The sequence below is a fragment of the Abramis brama genome, assembly GCF_963993115.1.
Source record: "Abramis brama genome assembly, chromosome: 16".
NCBI classification, from domain to species: domain Eukaryota; kingdom Metazoa; phylum Chordata; class Actinopteri; order Cypriniformes; family Leuciscidae; genus Abramis; species Abramis brama.
Genome location: NC_139978.1, coordinates 12,400,216 through 12,421,510, shown reverse-complemented (window position 1 = coordinate 12,421,510; position 21,295 = coordinate 12,400,216). Strand labels below are relative to the sequence as shown.

At 36.1% G+C, this 21,295-nt stretch overlaps 1 protein-coding gene across 2 annotated transcripts in view; it reads right to left on the bottom strand.

Moving 5' to 3' along the window:
* Nucleotides 1–21,295, bottom strand: part of pdlim2 (PDZ and LIM domain 2 (mystique)) — a 67,393-nt gene extending 46,098 nt beyond the window's left edge. The window contains exons 1-2 of one of the 2 annotated variants that reach the window (XM_084086417.1): nucleotides 20,975–21,295; nucleotides 1,590–1,721 (exon numbers count right to left, since the gene is read on the bottom strand). In XM_084086417.1, coding sequence (XP_083942543.1) covers nucleotides 1,590–1,685 — 96 coding nt within the window. In that variant the 5' untranslated portion in view covers nucleotides 1,686–1,721; nucleotides 20,975–21,295. Of the gene's footprint in view, nucleotides 1–1,589; nucleotides 1,722–16,941; nucleotides 17,080–20,974 lie in introns of those variants that run through there. The other variant, XM_084086416.1, reaches the window with a different exon arrangement.

Below are 21,295 nucleotides of genomic sequence, written 5' to 3'. Positions count from 1 at the left end.
GGGACATTGGTGTATATCCCCAGAAAATAGCAGGCACATACAGATGATTAAAACCCCGCCGTTAATTTGCCACTTAACTCCAGCCTTTGTTTTACGCCTGGCTGAATACCAGCAGGAACGTTTCCAACAGAGTTTTCTTTAGTTACTAAACAGGTCCAACTGTTTAGTAACTAAAAATTTGTTTGGGTGGACACAGTTGCTCTGTAAGCACTCATCCATGTCATTCCTAGGGCCATTGTCTAAGACATTTCTTATAATTATGTAAACTAAAAACATCACAAGCACACCAAACTTGCCAGCTGCCATCTTTCTCCTCACGATAATTCCTAATGTCATACTGTCATACTTGAATTACTGGAATTAGTGACTTGTCATTTTCGCTGTATCTGTACTTTTACTCAAGTATGGTTTTCAGGTACTCTATACCTCTGGAATATACTTGCCCTCAGTGTATGATGGCAAAAATGACCTGAGAAACAGATTACCCTCATACTTATCTGCAGAATTTGAATTATGCAATGACTGTCAGTGTTGTCAAGTATTTTTTATAGGAATATAAGTCAATTGGTAGTTTTCAGGAGGCAGTTTCTGAGGTTTGTCTCACGCAATCCAAAACGTGAAAAACTTGAGGAATCATGGAGGGTCAGGAAGGGTTAGTTCAGACAAAAACAATGCAAGGAGGGGAGCAAAATATTTGTGCCCATGCCAAACTCCTGCCACTACACTCTGACTTGGGATAGTTCACCTAAAAGGGAAAATTGCATCAAGCAAGCATGTATTTCAAGCATCATGTGATGAGATAGAGATGACTTGAAAAGGCACAACATTTTAAAGTCTCAATGTTTTAAGTGGTTTAAGTTTAAATCCAATGGTAATCTGGATTACAGTGCAGATGTGACCAGGATATGAAATGAAAGGTTCCATTAGCTGCCTTAAATTAGAAACACTGTGGTGTATTTCTGGATCACAACATTAGTTTTTGTAAAAACTGAGAAAAAAAAAATTTTGTTGAGAGGAACTGTTTTAATTTAATTGGAAAACTGTCCCAAAGCCCATGAAAAACAAAAATAAATGGGTTCCAGACTAGGTGGCAGAAGTACAGCAGATTCTAAACTTCTCAAATGAAAAACAGTCTTTCAAAAATGCCAGAGTCTTAAAAGCTTGAACGCAAAAAAGTGGATTGATAAACCTGTTGTGAGAGACTCAGATTCACATAAAAATGTGAACCTAATGATTCATACTGTGGCTAAACCTAACTGTAGCTTAAGTTCAAAATATTTTCTATTATTCTAAAAAGAGAATGGAGAATACCAGCAAGGAAAAAGAAGGGGAAAACAATAGCTTGACCATCCGCAATACAATAACCAGGAACTTCCTCTTTAATTATCCCGTTCTTGTTTGGTTGAAGGAGTCAAGGAGACAGAATGCAAAACAGTAAGACACCAGTGAATAACCCAAAGTAAGACGTTATATTAAGCATTTAGGTATGATGGTTCATTGCCTTGATCACTAATGCAAAAAAAAAAAAAACCCAGGAGATGAACCATGTACTTGACTGGTTAACTTTGGTAAACAGGGATGAAAATTACCTTGGAAACGGTTATGGCCTTCTTGAAGTCTCGCCCTCCGGATATTCTGAATCCCCAGGGAGACGGGCCAATCAAATTCACTGTAAATGGCATCATGTGATGACAGGCTGCTACCCAATGCTCTCAGGAGTGCTGTGGGATGATAAAAAAAATGAATGTGAGAAGAGGGGCAAAAAAAGGTGGAAAAAACCAACAGATGCAGAGATTCAGTCAAGTTTAATTTGACATCAAGCTGACAGATGTGTCTCATAGTTTCCACAACTCTGAGCAACTGGCTGCTGTTGAAAGGTAAACTGCTTTCACCTGTTCTTCAGAACACCTTTCATCCCATTCCACATGACTGCAGCTGAAATCCACCGACACTGTAGCAAGCAACCAAGAATCATAGAAAGGTGCCACATGACTGACATTCCTGGAGTGTGTTGTTAAAGATGTAACACCCATAAGGAGAATGTGAAAGCACTCTAGAGTCAGTTTGAGTTTAATCCTAAAATGTAATGTTGTCTTCATTATTAATGATTAAAAAAAAAAATCATTTTAACTAGGGATGCACTGAAATTTCGGCCAACTGAAATGGTTTGAATCAATGACCGAAACGGATGTTTAATTAGCGCTTCTCCGATGGCACATTTTGACTGTTCATAGATAAGCTACAACAGTCAGCTGTGTAACGAATAGATGCTCAAAATGCTCTAGACATCATAAAACCTTCCCCCTCTCCCGTTGTCATTGGCCCTCAAACCAGTTCTCTTCAAGGACCGTTATCACCTCTGCTTCCCTGAACGATCTCAGCAAGAGACTGTGTCTGCAACCCTCAAAGACAGCAGAGAAGACCAGACGGCACTAGCCATTGAGATAAACTTCCAATACACAAGGACATTTACTCCATTCTTACCCACAATCTTTCCCAAATGTTTATAGTATTTCTCCTGTGTTTTATGCATGTCCCTATGTTTTATTAGCCTAGTTATGATTCTTTAGTTATAAGTAACTTCAAATGTTGATATCCAAAGATGATGTATCACTGCTTTAATGTCTTTAACTCCCCTCTTTCTTGGTATCAAAAGAATCCTCTTGATTTTATAATCAATGGTGTACAATGTGTTATGATAAATTGCATAATATAATGTGTATTTTTACCATACTTTTGTGTAAAGACTGCACAGATTCTCCATGCCACCATGAACATGCAAATGGGGATATGATGGAACAAAGACTTTCTCCGTCATCTTTGATTGGTCACCTCACCAAATGGGTGTGAACTGATTGGACTTTTAATAGTGTCTGATTAGTTCAGATCTTTGCTCAATCTCTTTGAGACAACATTTTCCTGTCTCCTTCCGGCAACTTCAAGTTAACTTCTTTGGATTCAACGTGGACCACCCCAAGAACCCAAACAAACGCTTCAGCGCACTCCTGGCAAAATCATCAAGGATCTCGAGAACCTCCTGCATCTGGACTTGTTCAGCAACCGAAGTCAATGCAAGTACCCGTTCTCAGCCTTTAGATGCGTTTCTAAGTTATTGTGCCCCTTTAAGGTGACCCTGATTCTTTGAGGTTTCTTGTAGGTTGTGGTTAACTGATTGTAATATTGCCATTCTCTTTTCTTCTCTCTCTCTTTCTTTCTTCACTTTTCTTTACTTCTTGATTCTGTATACAATCTTTGCTTAGTTTAGTTGTGTGTGTAGCCTACCGTAGTTTCGTTTATTAAACCATTATATCCACGCTTTGTCATTTTGCCACTCACAAAAAGATCAAAGTCAATATGACAATATTAATTTATTGATTTTAATCTGTAATGATATGGTTTCTTATATCGAAAACCTTTTAGTCTGTTCTGTTTTCTGTTGATGCGTGAACAAAACTTCACTAAACATTTGTAGCGAGCCTGCCATCCAATAAGTAGTCTCAACTTTAAAATTGACGATTTTATGAAATTCAAACAAATGTCTTTTTGGCGATCTTTAAAATGGTGTGACAGATCAGCGCCTCAGTTTAAGTGGCATCATCAAGGATCAAACATAAATGAACTGATCATCTCATCTCTTTATTAGTTACAGCTCGAAATAAACATGGCTGAACACCAATATGTATGTTGAAAGATACATTACAATTTACCAAAATTAATCCTGCCTCATGTAATCGCTCAATCAGTGTTTAAACTGGGGAAAGACATCAATAAAACAGCTTGTAGGCTATACAATGTCACTTAACGTTTGTTTCCTCATGAAAGCTATTTAATGTCCATGAACTCAGAGCATTTTTCTAAATAGGCTATATGCACTGTATTACATACTCATATTTTTACTTAATCTGTTAGTGATGTCTTCATATTTGAATAAATCTGTCATGAAAACAAGTTATAACAGTTTATTGTTGTTTAAACGTTTATATTTCACAAACTGGAGTAGAAACAATTATGCTATAAAAAGTTGATATAAAAAGTGCCTCGTGTAATTTAAATGTTTGTACAACTATTTTAGATAATTGAGTGTTAAAATGTGTATTAATTAATTTATTAGCCTTTTTTCCACTGATGAGCCATCATCATCAAGTAGTCTGACACAGCTCAAAGTAGATTTACAATGTTAAAATAAATCCATTTTAGAGTTTGTTTTAAACATAAATAGATGAAATCCGTTTTAAATGTACTTATTCATAGACATGAATGTCTACAGAGCTACACAATCAAGAAAACTTCATGGCAAAATAAAAGTGCATTAAACCATACTCGTCGCAATGTTCGCAATGTTATATCAACAAAATAATATTGCAGCTAAAGCAAACATTCATATTAAAAATTCAGCCAGCCCTAGTGTTGATCTTGAACATCTTTGAACATTCTTGAACATCTTGAATCTTGAACATTCAACGTTGAGCTCTTTGGAGACATGATGGTTCATAGTTCCCACTTGAATGCCATTGGGACCAAAGCAGATTATTTTCATTTACACAGCCTCATGTCGTTCCAAAACCACAAAACTTTCCTTCTTCCATAGAACATAAAAGGATAAATTAAATTCCATGATCGGCCAAGACTGCTCCCGGTTGCCCTTCAATATGCAATGGACTACTTGCACTGAGCTTCGTGACGAGAACTTCATTTAAAAGTATCATTCCAATATTTCATATTTGTGTATTCTGAAAAAAAATATATAAAATATTAAATCTCAAAACATTATGGAGTCTCTTGAGCTTCATTAAACATCTAAATGCATCTAAACGCCACTTCAAATGCAGCTTCTGTTTCCTCTAAAGTAGAAAGATGCTGATTTCAGTACTGATTTGACTGGAAAGAGCCCAATAGTGTCATCTTATTCTAATTGAATTTAATAATAAAATTTAAGAATTTGACATGAAAGATAACATTTAGGGAAAAAGCCCTCCTTTAAAAGATTAAAGATGCTTGGGAAATCAATTCAAGGGGGCAAATAAGAGCCGATAGAGATTACTGATAAGAATATTGCTTTATTTTTTTTTACACCAAATAAAAAGCACATAAGGCTTAATGTCGAGCCCTGCAATGGGAGTGCATTGTAGCTTTAATACAGGATTAAATGATGTTTAAGGCAGTGGTTTTCAATCCTGGCACTAGGGACCCAGGGCTCACGTTACAAAAACACTGTTTTAAGAAATATTCTAAGAATTTTGTATGATCCCTTAAAGAATACTGAAGACTTAGTGAAGCACTGGCCTGCAGCAGCCTTGTACAAGATCTCACCAAGGTGTTGAACTATTTACCTTACAGCTAAAACATGCCTGGACGCTTCAAAAACCAAGACAAGTGACGTACTGTATGAGAATCGGATTTGTTATTTGCATATTGGCTCTGAAATTTTATCTATAATTGTTTTATCAACCTTGTTTTTAATGCAATAGCAGATGCAGCCATTTGTAAATTAAATGTGCGAGGCTCCTGGTTTAATGTCTTGTTATAATTATAAAACGTACTGGTTTGTATTGCAAATAACTTGTACTGCACTTTGTTATTCCTCTAGTTACTGACCTATAGCAGCTAATGACTCAGAAGTGCAGCACAGAAAATATCTTACTTCTGTGTTGCAAAATAAAGTAGTTAGCTATTGTAAATACTGTATCTCAGATTAGGAATACGCTGTAAAACTACTGTTTCTTTGATACTTAACTAAGGTTTACAGTCTTTATCTCTCCCTGTTTGTCCGCTTACTCACCCTGATTACAGGGCTTACTCACTCCAGTCATTAAAGGGCCGGTCCATCATACATATTTTAAACCGGCCATTTATTCTGATCTGATATTGTTGTATCTGATATTGTACATTAGGAGAGCTATGACAAATATTTTAGCACTTTTATCTTATACATCATAATTATCTGGAAATTCCACAGCAAAATGTTTCACATTACATAAGCATGTGTTGTTGTTGTTTCAGCCTATACACAAAGAAGCTGACACTTGTTCGCAAAATCGGAAAAAAATGTAAGTAAAAAGTGAGCACGCATTTTAATACCACTCATACTGATAGCGGCTCCCTGATGCCCGCAAATTATAGGCCTATACACAGAGTACGTGTGATTGTGAATTTAAAAGCGAATGTGAAATAAAGATATATTTCATAAAGATATATTTTCCACATATATATTTGTTTTATATATTTTGTGCAAAAAAATAACATAAGTGAACCTCAAAGAACATGTCAAAATAATTGAAAGAGTTTTAAAAAAAAAATCCATATCATGACCCTTTAAATTATCAGCGCATCCCTAAATATAATACTTTAAAAAGAATGGTTACAAACTAAGAGACAATATAACTACTCTAAAACATTTGAAACACACCTTTGTATTGTGTATCTTTGTACTCTTACGTGTAAAGTAGTTATGATGACTACTAATGGCATACACCAAATCCAGTATATTCAGCTGTAATATAATAAGCATAATCTCTACCAGCTGACACCTTTGTAAAGTTACACGGCATATGGTGTCATAAAACCAGACCTTATTGCATTTACAGTATCAACTGGGGTTTGAAAGGACCACATGGTTCATTCAACCCTGAGAATGATGTAATTAAAGGAGGAATTTAAAGAATTTGGACATGTAAACACCGTAGATAGGTCACCGTCTGTGTCACACTGTCCTGAATTTAATAGCAACAGGAGAAAGTGTGTGAAAGCTTGAAATTGGCTCCATTCACGGGACAAACATAAACCCACACCAAGTGCAGTCTCCCCTACCACCATGACCCAGTTGAGGCTACGGATGTCGCTGCATTCTTGGAGAGTTTGGTCTGAGGGAATGCAAATCTACCCCATCATTAGCTCTCCAGGCAATTAGCAGCCTTAACGAGGCCTCTGTTCGGGAGGATCTCTCTTAATTACTGTGGGCTCCAGAGACTCGGGCCGCTCTGCGTAGCTATTGAGTTTTTATGTAATCACAGAGGAGGCGGCAGCCACATTTCCCTCCCTTCAGAACCTCAATTAATCCAACATGTTAGAGTGGATCCTCGGCTGCTCTCATTAGCACCAGCGGAACAGAACAGAACATTACTAAATTCACATACAATCAGTGCACTTTTATCATGTTTTTTTTTTGCACTGGATGTAGAAGACAAATTCTTCTGGATTGTTCTGATTGCATCAGTTTTAAATTTTAATATTTACATTTATAAACTATTATTTTTAATCAAAAACATACAGTCTTGGTGAGCATAAAATACTCCCTTCAAAAACATTACAAAATCTTACCAACCCGACACATGAGCGGTTGTATATTTGAGCCGACCATTAGAAATTTTCCCGCATATGAATAATCAATATGTTCTATGCATTAAAATAGTACGTAAACTAATGCACAAAAGTTAGTCTGACAGCTGTTGCCAAATGGATTTTAGCACTTGGGGGGGGGGAATCCACAACAACCATGATTATGTACCTGGTTTTTCTGTTACATTTTTCAAATCAGTCATTTTCAATCACAAAGGGAAGGAAAGGCAGGGAGGGAGAGTAACTATGCAAGATAAAAATAGACATTGTTCAGCTGACTGGGAAAGTGAAAGTATTTGCATCTCAAAAATAAATGGCAAGTTTAGGGGAGTCCATGTTTCCATTTTCCCCTTTTGGCATTTGCCGAAAGTCCATTAGTTTAAGTTTCTTTGGCTTTTCAGCGGGAGGAAATTTAAGGAGATGTGAGCACGGAAAACTGGCAAACGAACCTGTAATGTGCAGTTGTGCCATTTAAATACATAGTAACGGCACACTGGATTTAAGCTGATCCTCTTGCTGTTCTTATTTATTAACTGTGAAAGGAAATTGTGTCGTCTTTGGGCAAATTTTTGAGTATTGAGCAGCTGTTTCCTAACAACACGTCTGATTTTGCTCATGTCAGCATGAGCCCATCTAAACTAGCAGACAATACGACACATTCCACCACAAACAAAAGATCACAGGTTAGGGCCATCAGAGACTGGTATTACTGGTTCAAACTGGCCAAATGACACTGCCAACTTTCCCACATCTTTCATGCTTTCACAGACTACTCACAGTGGCCAGTGTTATGACATTTTTATTAGTGAGGCATAATGCTATGGCAATACAGGGATAAATCAAAATACCTCAGAACTACATCAATTATGTTTATAAACATAATTGATATATTTAAAAGCTAGTGAGAGGATCGGAATGGAATGGTGATGTGGATGAATCACGGCTTCAGAACGTTGTTGTACAAGTGATTAGGGCTGCACGATATTGAAGAAAAGTGTGATATCTCATTAAATAATGCGAAATTCAATATGCGATATGGTAATGCTTAAAGTGTGTAAAATAAACAAATTATCTTTCAAATATATTTAAAATGCTATAACCTACATGTTTCACATTCTTTTTGCTGCAGTGTTTTATTGTAGCATAAGAAGTGTTATTTTAACATCAGTGTAAACCAGGGGTTTAGGATTTCAGGTAGGCCTAGGTGTTTTAAAAATAAAACACTGCTTAGTTTTTACTGTATGAATATTATATATATATACACACTGATTCTTATTAAAGCTACAAAAGTTATTCAGCTAAGAGCAATCAGTGATTTTCTGTCTTTTACTCATGACCCCAGTTATTGCAAGCTGTTGCGATATGCATATATATATATATATATATATATATATATATATATATATATATATATATATATATATATATATATATATATATATATATATATATATATATATATATATATGTATGTATATGCATGTATATATATGCATGTATATATATGCATGTATATGTGTGTGTGTGTGTGTGTGTGTGTGTGTGTGTGTGTGTGTGTGTGTGTGTGTGTGTGTGTGTGTGTGTGTGTGTGTGTGTGTGTGTGTGTGTGTGTGTGTGTGTGTGTGTGTGTGTGTGTATATATATATATGTGTGTGTGTATGTGTGTGTATATATATATATATATATATATATATATATATATATGTGTGTGTATGTGTGTATATGTGTGTATATATATAGATATAGATATAGATATAGATATAGATATTATCCATACATTTCATTTTCAGTCTATAAATTTAATTCTTAAAATGAACATCGAAACTAAAATATGCAATCCATTTGAATTGGTCTACTTAATCTATGAAATCAAACAGTCAAATGCCATAAAGAATGGCATATATTTTTCATTGGCATTATGTTTCCTTTATTGGCATTATTGGCATTATTCCATTATATTGGCATTATGATTATTGTACATTAAACTTAAGTGTTCACTTGGTCAACTAAAATCAACTGAATCAATGCAGGACAAATTAATACAAACTTAATAGCTTATTATGAACAGGATGCCTCAAATAAAAGTTAGTCACTCAAGGTACATCAAGGTATTGTTGTTCGTTACCACCGTTAGAGCATCCAGGTTTGAAAGTGTATGAAAAACACCTGTACAACACATTGCAGGCTGTTGTTGTAAAGTAGTTTCATTCATAATGGTTCCCCTTTAAATTGGTATAAAATTTTATATCAGCAGGCTATTTTCCCTTACAACTGGTAGTATAACAAGCCTATAAGCAAGCTATGATTGTCATATGCCAGTTTGAAAACAGATATAGCCTACAATAATGCATTTTAAACTGTAACATCAACACAAGAATAATTTGAAAATAGCCTTTGTAAAAATGTAAAGTAAAAAATGTGCAAAAAAGACATTGTAAATGACAATGTAACAATGTAAGTGTTGACTTGCAGAAGCTGTCTAGTCTTGACTAGTCTAATGGTCACATGATTCTGGATAAATGAGTAGTAAACTATTTTTTCCCTTATATCACAAATCTCTTACAAAAAAACATTTTTATTTTAGTAATTCACAAAACCTAAACAAATACATGCAATTTAATAGAGTTTCTAACTAAATTTGAAGCAGTCAATGCAACAAACAAGTCAAACAAAAATACACACACATACATAAAATACATAAAAATGTCAACAACAAAAAAAGTTCAAGTTTACAAAAAATATTCGGCTTACACCATGTTAAGGTAGTATGTCAGAATCAGGTAAAGAAATAGTGAGGAATAGACATCTAGAATAGAATAGACACCGTCTCCTCAAACTCAAAGTTTCTGTAATCTAGTATTTTTCTGCTCATATTTTCAACCTTTTTTGTAATCCAATTTAAAATCTCAAAGTAGAGAGTTAAGGCATTTTTTTAAACCTAAATTACAATGGCTGAAATTTCAGTGCATCCCTAAATCAAAATCATCATCAAGCTCTAAGTATCAACCAGTGCCTGGAGGTCTGTATTCTGAACTACATCATGAAGAAAGAAAACATTCTGAGCAGGAACTGGCCAAGGCTGAAAGTTTGAATCTCACAGGACATAAGTCAAAATCATTTGCGTAGTTACAACCCTTTCACATCCAAGTGAGGGGGTGTTGGAACCCATAAAGCTGCCTTTTTTGTATGGTACGTTGGCACTCAGTTTAAACTTGAGAAGGTCAGAGGATTTCTGAGGAAAGGCTAAAGAGCTAGTGAAACATTATATAGCAAACGTTAGTTTTTAGCACCTATCATAAGTTAGATTGAGGATGGAGAAAGGGTAGAATCTCACAAAACCTGTCAAGGTTCATAAGGAGTCGTATTTCACCCCAAAAGCAAAAGAATAAAAGAAACTTAAAGGATTAGTTTACCCCAAAATGAAAATTTCCTAATAATTTACTCACCCCAATGCCATCCAAGATATCCATGTCTTTCTTTCCACAGTGGGAGAGAAATTATGTTTTTTGAGGAAAACATTTCTGGATTTTTCTTCTAACAATGGACATCATTGGTTACCATCGTTTTTAAGTCCAAATCAATGCAGTTTCAAAAGTCTTTGAAGTGTTTAAACGGGCTGTACGCGATCACAGCTGAAGAAGAGGTTATCATCTAGCGAAACGATAGGTCATTTAAAAAAAAAAAAAGATAATTTATAGACTTTTTACCTTCAATAGTTTGGATTGAGCTGATCAACAAACGGACAGGGAACTACGTCATCACGTTGAAAGGTCACGCCGGCGCCGGCAATACTATTTGAACTATACTATTCATATTCATCAGAATGTTATTCATATACTATTCATATTCATATTCACTGAATACTATTACTATATATATATAATAGCAAACAATACTATTTGAACTATCCTCCTACGTACGGTCGCATTGTAAACAGTGGGGCGGTACTTCCGCCGGCGCCGGCGTGACCTTTCAACATGATGACGTAGTTCCCTGTCCGTTTGTTGATCAGCTCAATCCGAACTATTGAAGGTAAAAAGTCTATAAATTATTAAAAAAAAATTAAAATGACCTATCGTTTCGCTAGATAACAACCTCTTCTTCAGCTGTGATCGCGTACAGCCCGTTTAAACACTTCAAAGACTTTTGAAACTGCATTGATTTGGACTTAAAAACAATGCTAACCAATGAAGTCCATTGTTAGAAGAAAAATCCAGAAATGTTTTCCTCAAAAAACATAATTTCTCTCCCACTGAGGAAAGAAAGACATGGATATCTTGGATGGCATCGGGGTGAGTAAATTATTAGGAAATTTTCATTTTGGGGTGAACTAATCCTTTAAGCCTATTTTAGTACTAATGATGTTTTGCATTGTGAAATTCTCAGAACAAATAGACTAAAAATACATACTGAGTGACAAACAATCTGTCATAGAATATACTTGTTTGTTCACACTAGGTTTACAGATTGAACGTTCTTCTTTCCTTCCATTTATTTTCAAGATATGAGGTGGAATTTCCGTTGTTGCTTCCACCATAAAGGTCACACAAAATGATATTTAAACTCACATTAGACGGTTTTAACATTAAATAAATCACATAAACAGTACCTAGTATTATCAATGTCATACTTTGCGTGTTGTTCCCACAACATTGCAGAAAAAAAAAAAAGTTTCTAAACAGAGTATAGGTCTATTGTTGCATATCGCAGTCACAGCTGTTTAGGACTAAAAATCTGATTGAGATAACTTGTGTTGCTTTGTCGTGTTGCGTCTGGTTAGAACAATGGTTTAGCAGATTACAACTGCAATTATATGGTTCACAATCAAGCAGCTGAGATATTCTGATATATCGCTTTGTGATACAGTACAGTATGTATACTAGTAAAGTTATCTGCTTATAGTTGTAGGCTGGAAGTATTAGTTTGTTATGTGGTAATGTTGAGGGTTATGAAACTTGGACGTTTTTTCTGGTGTAGTGACAAGCCTAATTGCTATTTGTTTATATCACCACCACGGTTAAATAATGCATATAAATGACAGGGTTAAAATTTCAATAATATCACAACCCTCTAAGTAACTGAGGAGATTATTAATTGCCATGGCATAATTATAATAAAAACACTGTACATTGTTCAGTAACAGTAACTTCTATTGTCCACTAGCATGCAAGCCAAAGGCAACTGTGAGAAGGAACGAAAAAACTCAAATGCTATTTTGCATGAATTAAATGAGATTTAGATACGAAATTTTGCTAATTTTGCATAACTGTCATGAAAGTAATGGTACCATGCATAATAATCTTTTAAGCAAAATATATTTTTTTGAAAATACAAATTCTGTGAGATTAATCCATATTATCTTGATTTCCCCATCTACAGTTTTTTGTCATTTAGTTCTAAATTAAAACCTTGTCAAGCTTTTTTAATTCTTTCCCACCCTGGTGCAAATCAGTCTTCTCAGATGCTGCTCAGAAATGCTTACAGAAATCCTACTCTGATTCATTTACAGTAAAAACTAAGTGACCAGACAGTAAGGTCAGCCAGGAAGCTCTCAAGACTCTAAAAAGAAACAAATAAGGCTGAAACTGAAATGAACTATATATTCACTGCAAGCATCATATCTAGTGCTTTAAAGGGCACCTATTATGCAAAATTCACTTTTACATGGCGTTTGAACATAAATGTGTGTTGGCAGTGTGTGTGTACACAACCACCCTATAATGATAAAAATCCACCCAGTACTTTTTTTAAAATCCCCATAAATCATAAGCACTGTCTCAGAACAACCCGTTCTCAGATTCTGGGCAGTGTGACGTACTTTTGCACAAGCCCCTCCCACGACTGTTGATTGACACTGCAGTTTTAACATAGACCTGCCCTGAGTACACACACACACAGTCCTCCATTGTTTCGACGCCGGAGCAGCTGTAGACAAGAATGTTTCCTAAGCGATTAAGGTGTTTTGTTATAAGATGTAAGAATGAACATAGCAGCCTTCATTTACTCTCATTGTTACTCGAGGATGGATCTGTACCAACTGTTCGTGATCCAGCTTACAGTCTCCGGAGCGATAGGCCTAACGTTACTGGCCACGGCAGTTTATTACAGTTCATCTGAGTCATTTTATGGATATAAAGTTTACCGGTTTATTAAGCACCCCCTGAAAAGCTGTGTATATATTTGTTTACTGTTAGTTGTAATGAGTGTTTTGTGTGATTCGCTGTGTATGTTGATGACAATGAAAGGGAGAGAGAGAGAGTGTTTATGGATAAGGCTTTACAGTTCTTATACAGTGTTTATTCATCTCTTAGGGTGATTTTCTGGAGTAAAACTGACGCTTCATCTTATGTGAGATGTACAATGCACTTCATTGAACTCATCAGTATATTTTTGGCCATCATTTGGACGGGGTCTGCTACAGCAGGCTTGTATTAATAGTGGATAAAAGCAGATGACAAATAAGTTATAACCGTAATTAAACTAATCTATACCTGTTCTATCTCCATACAGCATTTATTCTCTGGCTCTGCGGGCATTATTGTTCGACTCCGGGTCGAAATGAACACCACTACTGAGAATTTATGTTTTAATAATATCATTGCGTGAGATGAGATTGTCCTGACACTGAGCGGGGTCTCGTGAGGCTCCGCCCCCTGTGCAGGCAGCAGCAGCTCATTTGCATTTAAAGGGATACACACTAAAACGTTGTGTTTTTCTGAGCCCCAAAAAGTGACAATTTAAACATGCTGTAAAAAATTATGTGTTGGGTATTTTGAGCTAAAACTTCACATACACACTCTGGGGACAGAGACTTATTTTACATCTTGTGAAAAGGGGCATAATAGGTGCCCTGTAAGTCTGAACGCCTAGTTCTGCAGTAATTACTGCTCCTGCAACCGCTCCAACTGAAACTTCTTTATGGCCTACAGTCATCAGAAATTATCCAAGATACTTTTGCAAAAAGTGTTTTTCACCTCATGTTATCATCATAATGCTCTCCCAAATCAAAGCATAGCATCCTGTTTAAACAAGTTAAATTAGTGTTGAGTTCAGGAAACTGTTGTGCATTGCAATTGGCACACATTTACCCTGAGGTACATCTCTGTCATTTAATTAAAAAAAAAGTTGTGACATGGTAAATAAAGCATAATTATTATTCTATTTTCACACAGTAAACACCTTGAGTGACTCATCATGGGCTAAAAAAGCTGTTCTCCAAGAGTAACGGGAAAAGATGCCAATTTCAGTATTCGGATCTGTGGGAAAGTTATTAAATCGGAAGCAGTTATATAACAGTTTTGATTCAATGAAGTGAATGTCTTCAGTGGGTGCTTGAGTGCCTGTGCGAGGCTCTATTCCTAAACTTTGCCCTCATTTGACTGGAGTTGTTTTGGATTACAATTAAACAATTCTGGTGGAAGATGTGAAAGAGAATTCCAGTATAACAATACCACATGAGATGATCAAAATTAGATATGGCATGGTGTATTAGCATAGACTCACTCTCTCTCACACACACACGCGCACACACACACACACACACACACAACTCAAAGTCCTCCAACAGCTCTAAAATAGCCCGAATTTTTCGTTTACACTCGACTCAAACTGATATCACTATTAATTTGGTTCATTTCACTGGGACTGAGAGCAGTTTGCATAAATTTTGGCTTTTAAATTAACTTTAGAACAAATCATATTCAGACCATCTAAGGAAGTGGACAGTTTTTCTAATATTAAAAACATTGCTGTTAGCAGAAAAACTTCAAAGACCTTAATAAGTCCCCTACAATTGACCATGAACACAAAATTTAGCATTAAATTCAATTAAGAAAAATTACTTTACAAATTATTTTAGTTACAGACCTGCTTCTCACTCCAACTTCAACAACGTTCAGCAATTTATTACATTTGACAGTCATGCAATGGGGAATGAAGACTAAGTCAATAAGTAGTTTTATCTTGCATTTGATTAAATCTTTCAATTCCTAAATGTTGATTTGCTATTACTTTGTTTTTGTGATAATAGAGGATTTGTTCTATAGCTTTAATTTTTCCTGTTCTATTTATTACTGACTGCCATTATTTATTAATATTTAACTTAATACTATTAGCCTAGCTCTTGCTATTGATGTGAAACTGGTATCAAGAATTGTGAAATAGTGTGAAACTACACACTCCCCTCCCATCACCACAGGCTAATTTGTGACTTTTCAAAGTCTCACTTGCAAAGTGTGTCAACTAAATGCAGTTAAACATTTGGCAGATGCTTTTATCCTAAGCAACATACTGTACACTGCATTCAAGTTCATGACCTTGCATTGCTAGCACCTTTAAACAATGTGACCAGGGTGTGTTCTGAGTTTGAAATTACTCTACAGACTTAGGACATATTTAGTATTACAATAAAAAAGATTTAAAGAATGAGCAGTACAGTAGCAAATCCATACAGTGATTCTAGTCTTGCAGCACACACAAAACCTACTGAACATACTGTGCTTTTTCTCACATGATCCACTCCCATGAGTGAGCTTAACAGTCACACCTGCCCAACACACACCCAGTCAGTACAGCAACATCAACACCTCCCCATTCTGGTTAAAATAAAGCCAAAATAAAACATTCCTCACATTCAATGTCAGTGAGTCAACTCTGCTACCTTCCATCTTAATGATGTAGAAAAATCAAACAACACAGTAGACAAGAAAAGAACGCAAAGGGCGTTGGTTGGGGACGAACAATAGAAGCTAGTTTGAATAATGGACTGTGTTTTGGTATTTTAAAATTTCACCTAATGAATCATTACAATCCCACATTCCAGTATCGGCTAATTACGGTGAATTTTCGGTTTTGGTTGCTTAAAGGATTCACTCCTCAGCTGTTATGTTTTGTTTGGCTGTCATAGAAACAGAACAAGAAAGATATTATGAACATGACTCAAGAGCAGGAGGTATTCACAAGCTCTACGTTCTGACAAGTATGATACATTCTTCCCCACAGGCCACAAAGTCACAAAAAGCTTTAAAAAAAGAAAAGAAAATTAGTTAATAGGCTACAATGGTGGTCCTTTGCTTTACAAGACATAGCATAATGTAAGACTGTCACGACAGCAAAGTTTCAGTAGTTTATACCAACAAGTAGCCTAAATATTATTCCAATACAGTCAGATTTCACACTTCTCGTTACAACATTCAAATATTCCACATATATACACACATAAATACATATATATATATATATATATATATATATATATATATATATATATATATATATACACACACACACACACACACATATACACACACACACACATATACACACACACACACACACATATACACACACACACACACATATACATATACACACACATATACACACACACACATATACACACACACACACACACACATACATATATATACATATACATATATATAAAATGCTACTGTATAATGACTAAAACGGTAATTGTGCTAAATCAAATTTAAATCAAATTAAACTACATTAAAAGTTAAATTTAATTCAAATTAAGTTACATTTAAAGTTGAATACCAAGGGTTAGAAGTTAAAACTTAAAACAATAGTGACTACTGAGCTCACCACAATATAGATCAAATCTCAATCCAGATCCAGTGTTCAGGTTTCTCCTTTAAGCTTAAGGAAGGGATTGCAATGATTTATATATGCAGACACAGTCATGAGTTCAGATCATCTGAACGGTCTCAATAGCAATGATAGGCAGTGGTTAAACTGTCGTGACTCTTTTTGCAGAGGAAGTGGTAAGAGGAGAAGTTTTTGGTAAAGTATGGCTGGAATAGAGCACAAGTTCAATTACAGAAAACACAGGGTAGATTTTTCCCTGAAGAGAGAAACTGTGGTGGTGCAGACAGACACGCCATCATTACGACTACCATATTATCCTGTTCACAGACTTTAAATAAGAACATAGACAGCCTTTTAACTGCTACAAAACAGAGACACGGCACACAGGAAATGTGGTAAGAGACACGGACAACCAGCAACAAGATACCACATTGTGAGCACAAACAACAAAGTACTAGAAATGAGAAACAACTCTCCATCATGCAGAGTGTGATCTTCAGTGAGTGCATCTTTTTTTTGCCCTTGTACGGAGATCGTTTGGGCGTATATTATGCTAATAACTGTGCACCCTCATTAAAGATGCAGTCACTCGTACTTAACTTCACAGTTAAGAGGAAATGCAAGGCATGCAAAGAAGTGTCTCGTCTTCGAAAGTTCAACTATGTTGCAATCGCGACTTGCAAATTCACACAGCAAGATGATGTTTAGTCAATGAGAATCTAAATCTCAAACATTTACCCTGTTTGATTAAAGGGAAAGTAGATGGTATATTTTCACATTTGTAATTTATTATTTGTGATTTATTACAAAATATCCCTAGAGTGTCGTGATATATCATGATGTCAAATTCCTTGCGAGCTTCATTTGCTCAAAGCATAGGCCTATGGGTGAACGCACCTTTGTATAATCTGGATTATTCACTTTTAGAACAAGGCTTAAAGTCAAATTTGTGCCTGTGCACCTCCTTGCGTGAGAAACTTTTCTGCACATAAAAGAAAAGACAGTTATGAATTGAAAAAGGGTTTTCATCATCAACAGCAGATAACAGATCATATCAGAGTGTGCGATTTCCTTTCTATTTGAACACATGGTGCAAATTCTTGCTAATCCAAAGAGAGACACAAAATTTTGCATACTGCATGCTGAAAACATCCAAGAACCGCAGTTTTCAAAGAAAAAACGCTCCGTTTGCTGCCCACTATGAAATAACCATCTGAATATGGAACTGTATGGAATTGTTGTTTTGCATGGGATGCTATTTTGTGGTCCAGTTGACTATCAAAACCATAAGCGGTACTGCACTACTTAGTGCCTAGCGGTCTCTGTACACGGCTGATTTACTGTACAGTTGACAGGGTTTTAGTGCAGAGGCTGAGTGCAATTATAAGACATGTTTGTGGATGTTATGTCTTCCACAGCCTGTTAGCACTGAGTACATCAGCATAGAGAGCAAGAGCAAGGAGGCATCATTCTCAAAGAAAAACAAGCTCACTGGGTGGGAATCCAGTCCCAAGTCTAGGTCTGACCCACCAGATGAAATGTATAATAAATATTATTTATTTTACCTCTAATGAAGTCTTATTGGTAGAAATATGCCAGTTGCTATTTTAAGTTTACTCTGTATGGTTACTTTTCATTTTATTTTAGCACTACTGACTGAGCTAGTTTAGCATGCATCACCAGTTGTATTGATATTTGCAATTAGCTAGTATTTTTATATTATACATTCTTATTTAGCTTATTTTTTATTTCATAATTTTTATTTGTTTTAGTTTTTTGTTACCATTTAAGTGCCCAATTATGTTTTTTGATTATTACCTTTCATGCAGCATATAGCGGTTTATGAATATAAAAGGTCTGGAGAGTTTTAAAGAACAAAGCACATACCTACGTAACAATGTAACAAATTTGCATAATGCCAGCCAATGGTCTTCATTGACTGCTGGTAAACGTCTACTTTGACCCACCCTAATACACTAGTTGTAGCTGATGCCTGAAAGAGTTTGGTTTCATGTTGTCGAAATGTCAAGAAATCGCTGTTTTCAGCCCTGCAAATCCACTTTCCATGCATTTTAAAAGGATAAGGATCGACGCTGGAATTGATACAGAAAAAAAACAATGCCATTGTTGCTGTTCATATCACTGTGCATCATTCACTAAGAAAGCCTCCGGAGCAGAAATTCAGGTTTGGTAATGGGCGTTTCGTTTCTGATATGCGCTGTAAGTGGTAGACCAATCACAACTAACTGGACCGTCTGACCAATCAGAGCAGAGTAGGTTCACGAAAGGGAGGGGTTTAGAGACATAGGCTTCATCCGAAATCGCATACTTCCCTACTGTATAGTAGGCAAAAAACAGTATGTGACAAAAATAGTATGTCCGAATTCACAGTACACAGCAAAAAATACCCGGATTTTTACTTTAAGAAAAATGAAGTAGTTAACGATAATCCCGAGACTGAAATTTACACTGTTGTTTGCAGTGCCAATTAATTGCCACGCCAAAAAAAGTACACTGAATTGAAACGTAAACAAAACAAATGAATAAGAAGAATGTGTGTTTTGAGGTGATGGAAATTGGGTAGAGTAACAGAGAGGGAGAAGGTAAAATCGAGGGATGACAGAGAATAATTGCACAGGTGGAGACAATAGAGAGGTACAAAAGCACTTCCAATGGGTTTGGTCATGTGAATACAGAAACATGTCTGGCTTTTTCCCCCCATCCATTCAAAAGCACTGCTCAGTCATCATTCGCATTCAGTGCCCAGCCTCAAAACTGCTTTCTGCTCACTTTAAACCTACAGAGAGCTGTGTTATAGCAACAATACAACAGCAGCTGGTAGAAACTGGTGATTTTTTTTTTTTTTGATACAAGCCAGACATCTATATTCATTTCTGAGGCTATACCATGCGCCTTTGGACAGTGTTGATGACTGACGTGTTAAGCTGTAACCCTTCACATTATTCTGCATAACTGAATCCTAATTATTCCAGTCTGTCCTGGGGTAAAACCTCAACCAGGATACAAGAAATTCCATACCCTCAAAAAGTAAAAACAACTGTGTATACACTCGTTTCCCAACGCTGTCAATTGAAGAAATTATGTCTCAAAACCAAATGAGCTGCCTGACAACATTTTTGGGCATCATAGGCAGAACAAATGAAATGTTCTTAGCAAATGCAGTGCACACTGACATACAGAATCTCAATGTTTATCACGCAAAAAATAAAAATAAAATGCTAATACTTATACATGCATACATACATAGTCTCTCTTTACTACTGTTTCAAATCCGAGTCCATTATAACGCAACACATTTTAAAGCTTTAGATGGAATGACATCTGGTTATATTCTAAAGTCAACTCCTTAGTCATGTTCAAAGTGTAAGGGTGTCCCAAGGTTTTTCACAATCCACTAGGACCTCCACCTCCATTAACTAGTTTAAAACCCACATAGTCTTATTTGTTCTCTTTGGTCTTTGTGAGAGCATAGTGGGCAAGACAAAAGAAACCTTTGAACCATTTACTATTTGTATCTATGAAGTTTGTCTAGTTTTATCTCATTAAATGTACAGTAGTTTGGTCTAATTTTGAAGTTTTTAAAAATCTGCTTTAAAAAATGTCTACAAACCGTAAAGAATCCCATTGAAAACTGGGCTTTTGAGTGATGGAGAACTACATGCTCATACTCCTCTGAATCAAGCTGCAGTGTCACAGCTGTTGTGTCCACATTTACATGGCACATTAGACGCAATTCATCACTTAAACAAGCTGAAACACTCAGTTTTTCGACCATTTCTGCGTAGGATAGTTAGACTTGTCAAGAAAAAAACTCCGGATGCAATAACAGTTGCGTTGCTGCAGTGGTAACAGTGAAAGACTAAAGGATGCTGAACTGATGCCATGTTTCTCACCTGAAGTACGCAAATGCACAGTATGAACATAGATAGCACTTCTAAATATTAAAAATACAACATAATACCGGTATATGTCTGATAAACTTGAAGAACCTAAGGGGAAAAGCGCTTACCTGGTAAAGAGTTGGCGCGCGGTGAGGAGTGTAATCACAACGCTGGGTTTGACACCTGTGCGGATGACGTCAAAAACACGCACGCGTTCTGTGTGAGCGCGGAGAATCGCCGCTCTTCTTGCACAGTCTCACTCTGTCAGTTTCCTAATGCAGAACTGATTGAGACACTTTCAGCGCGTCAGTTTTTAGGCTGTGCACTCCATGTGACCAAATTCCCACACCGCCCAGGTTTTTTTCAAACTTTTCCCAAGAATGTTTCCGCTGTAGAGATGATGAAGCATCATGCGCGCGGTCCTCACTCACATGCCACGTGTTGCTGTC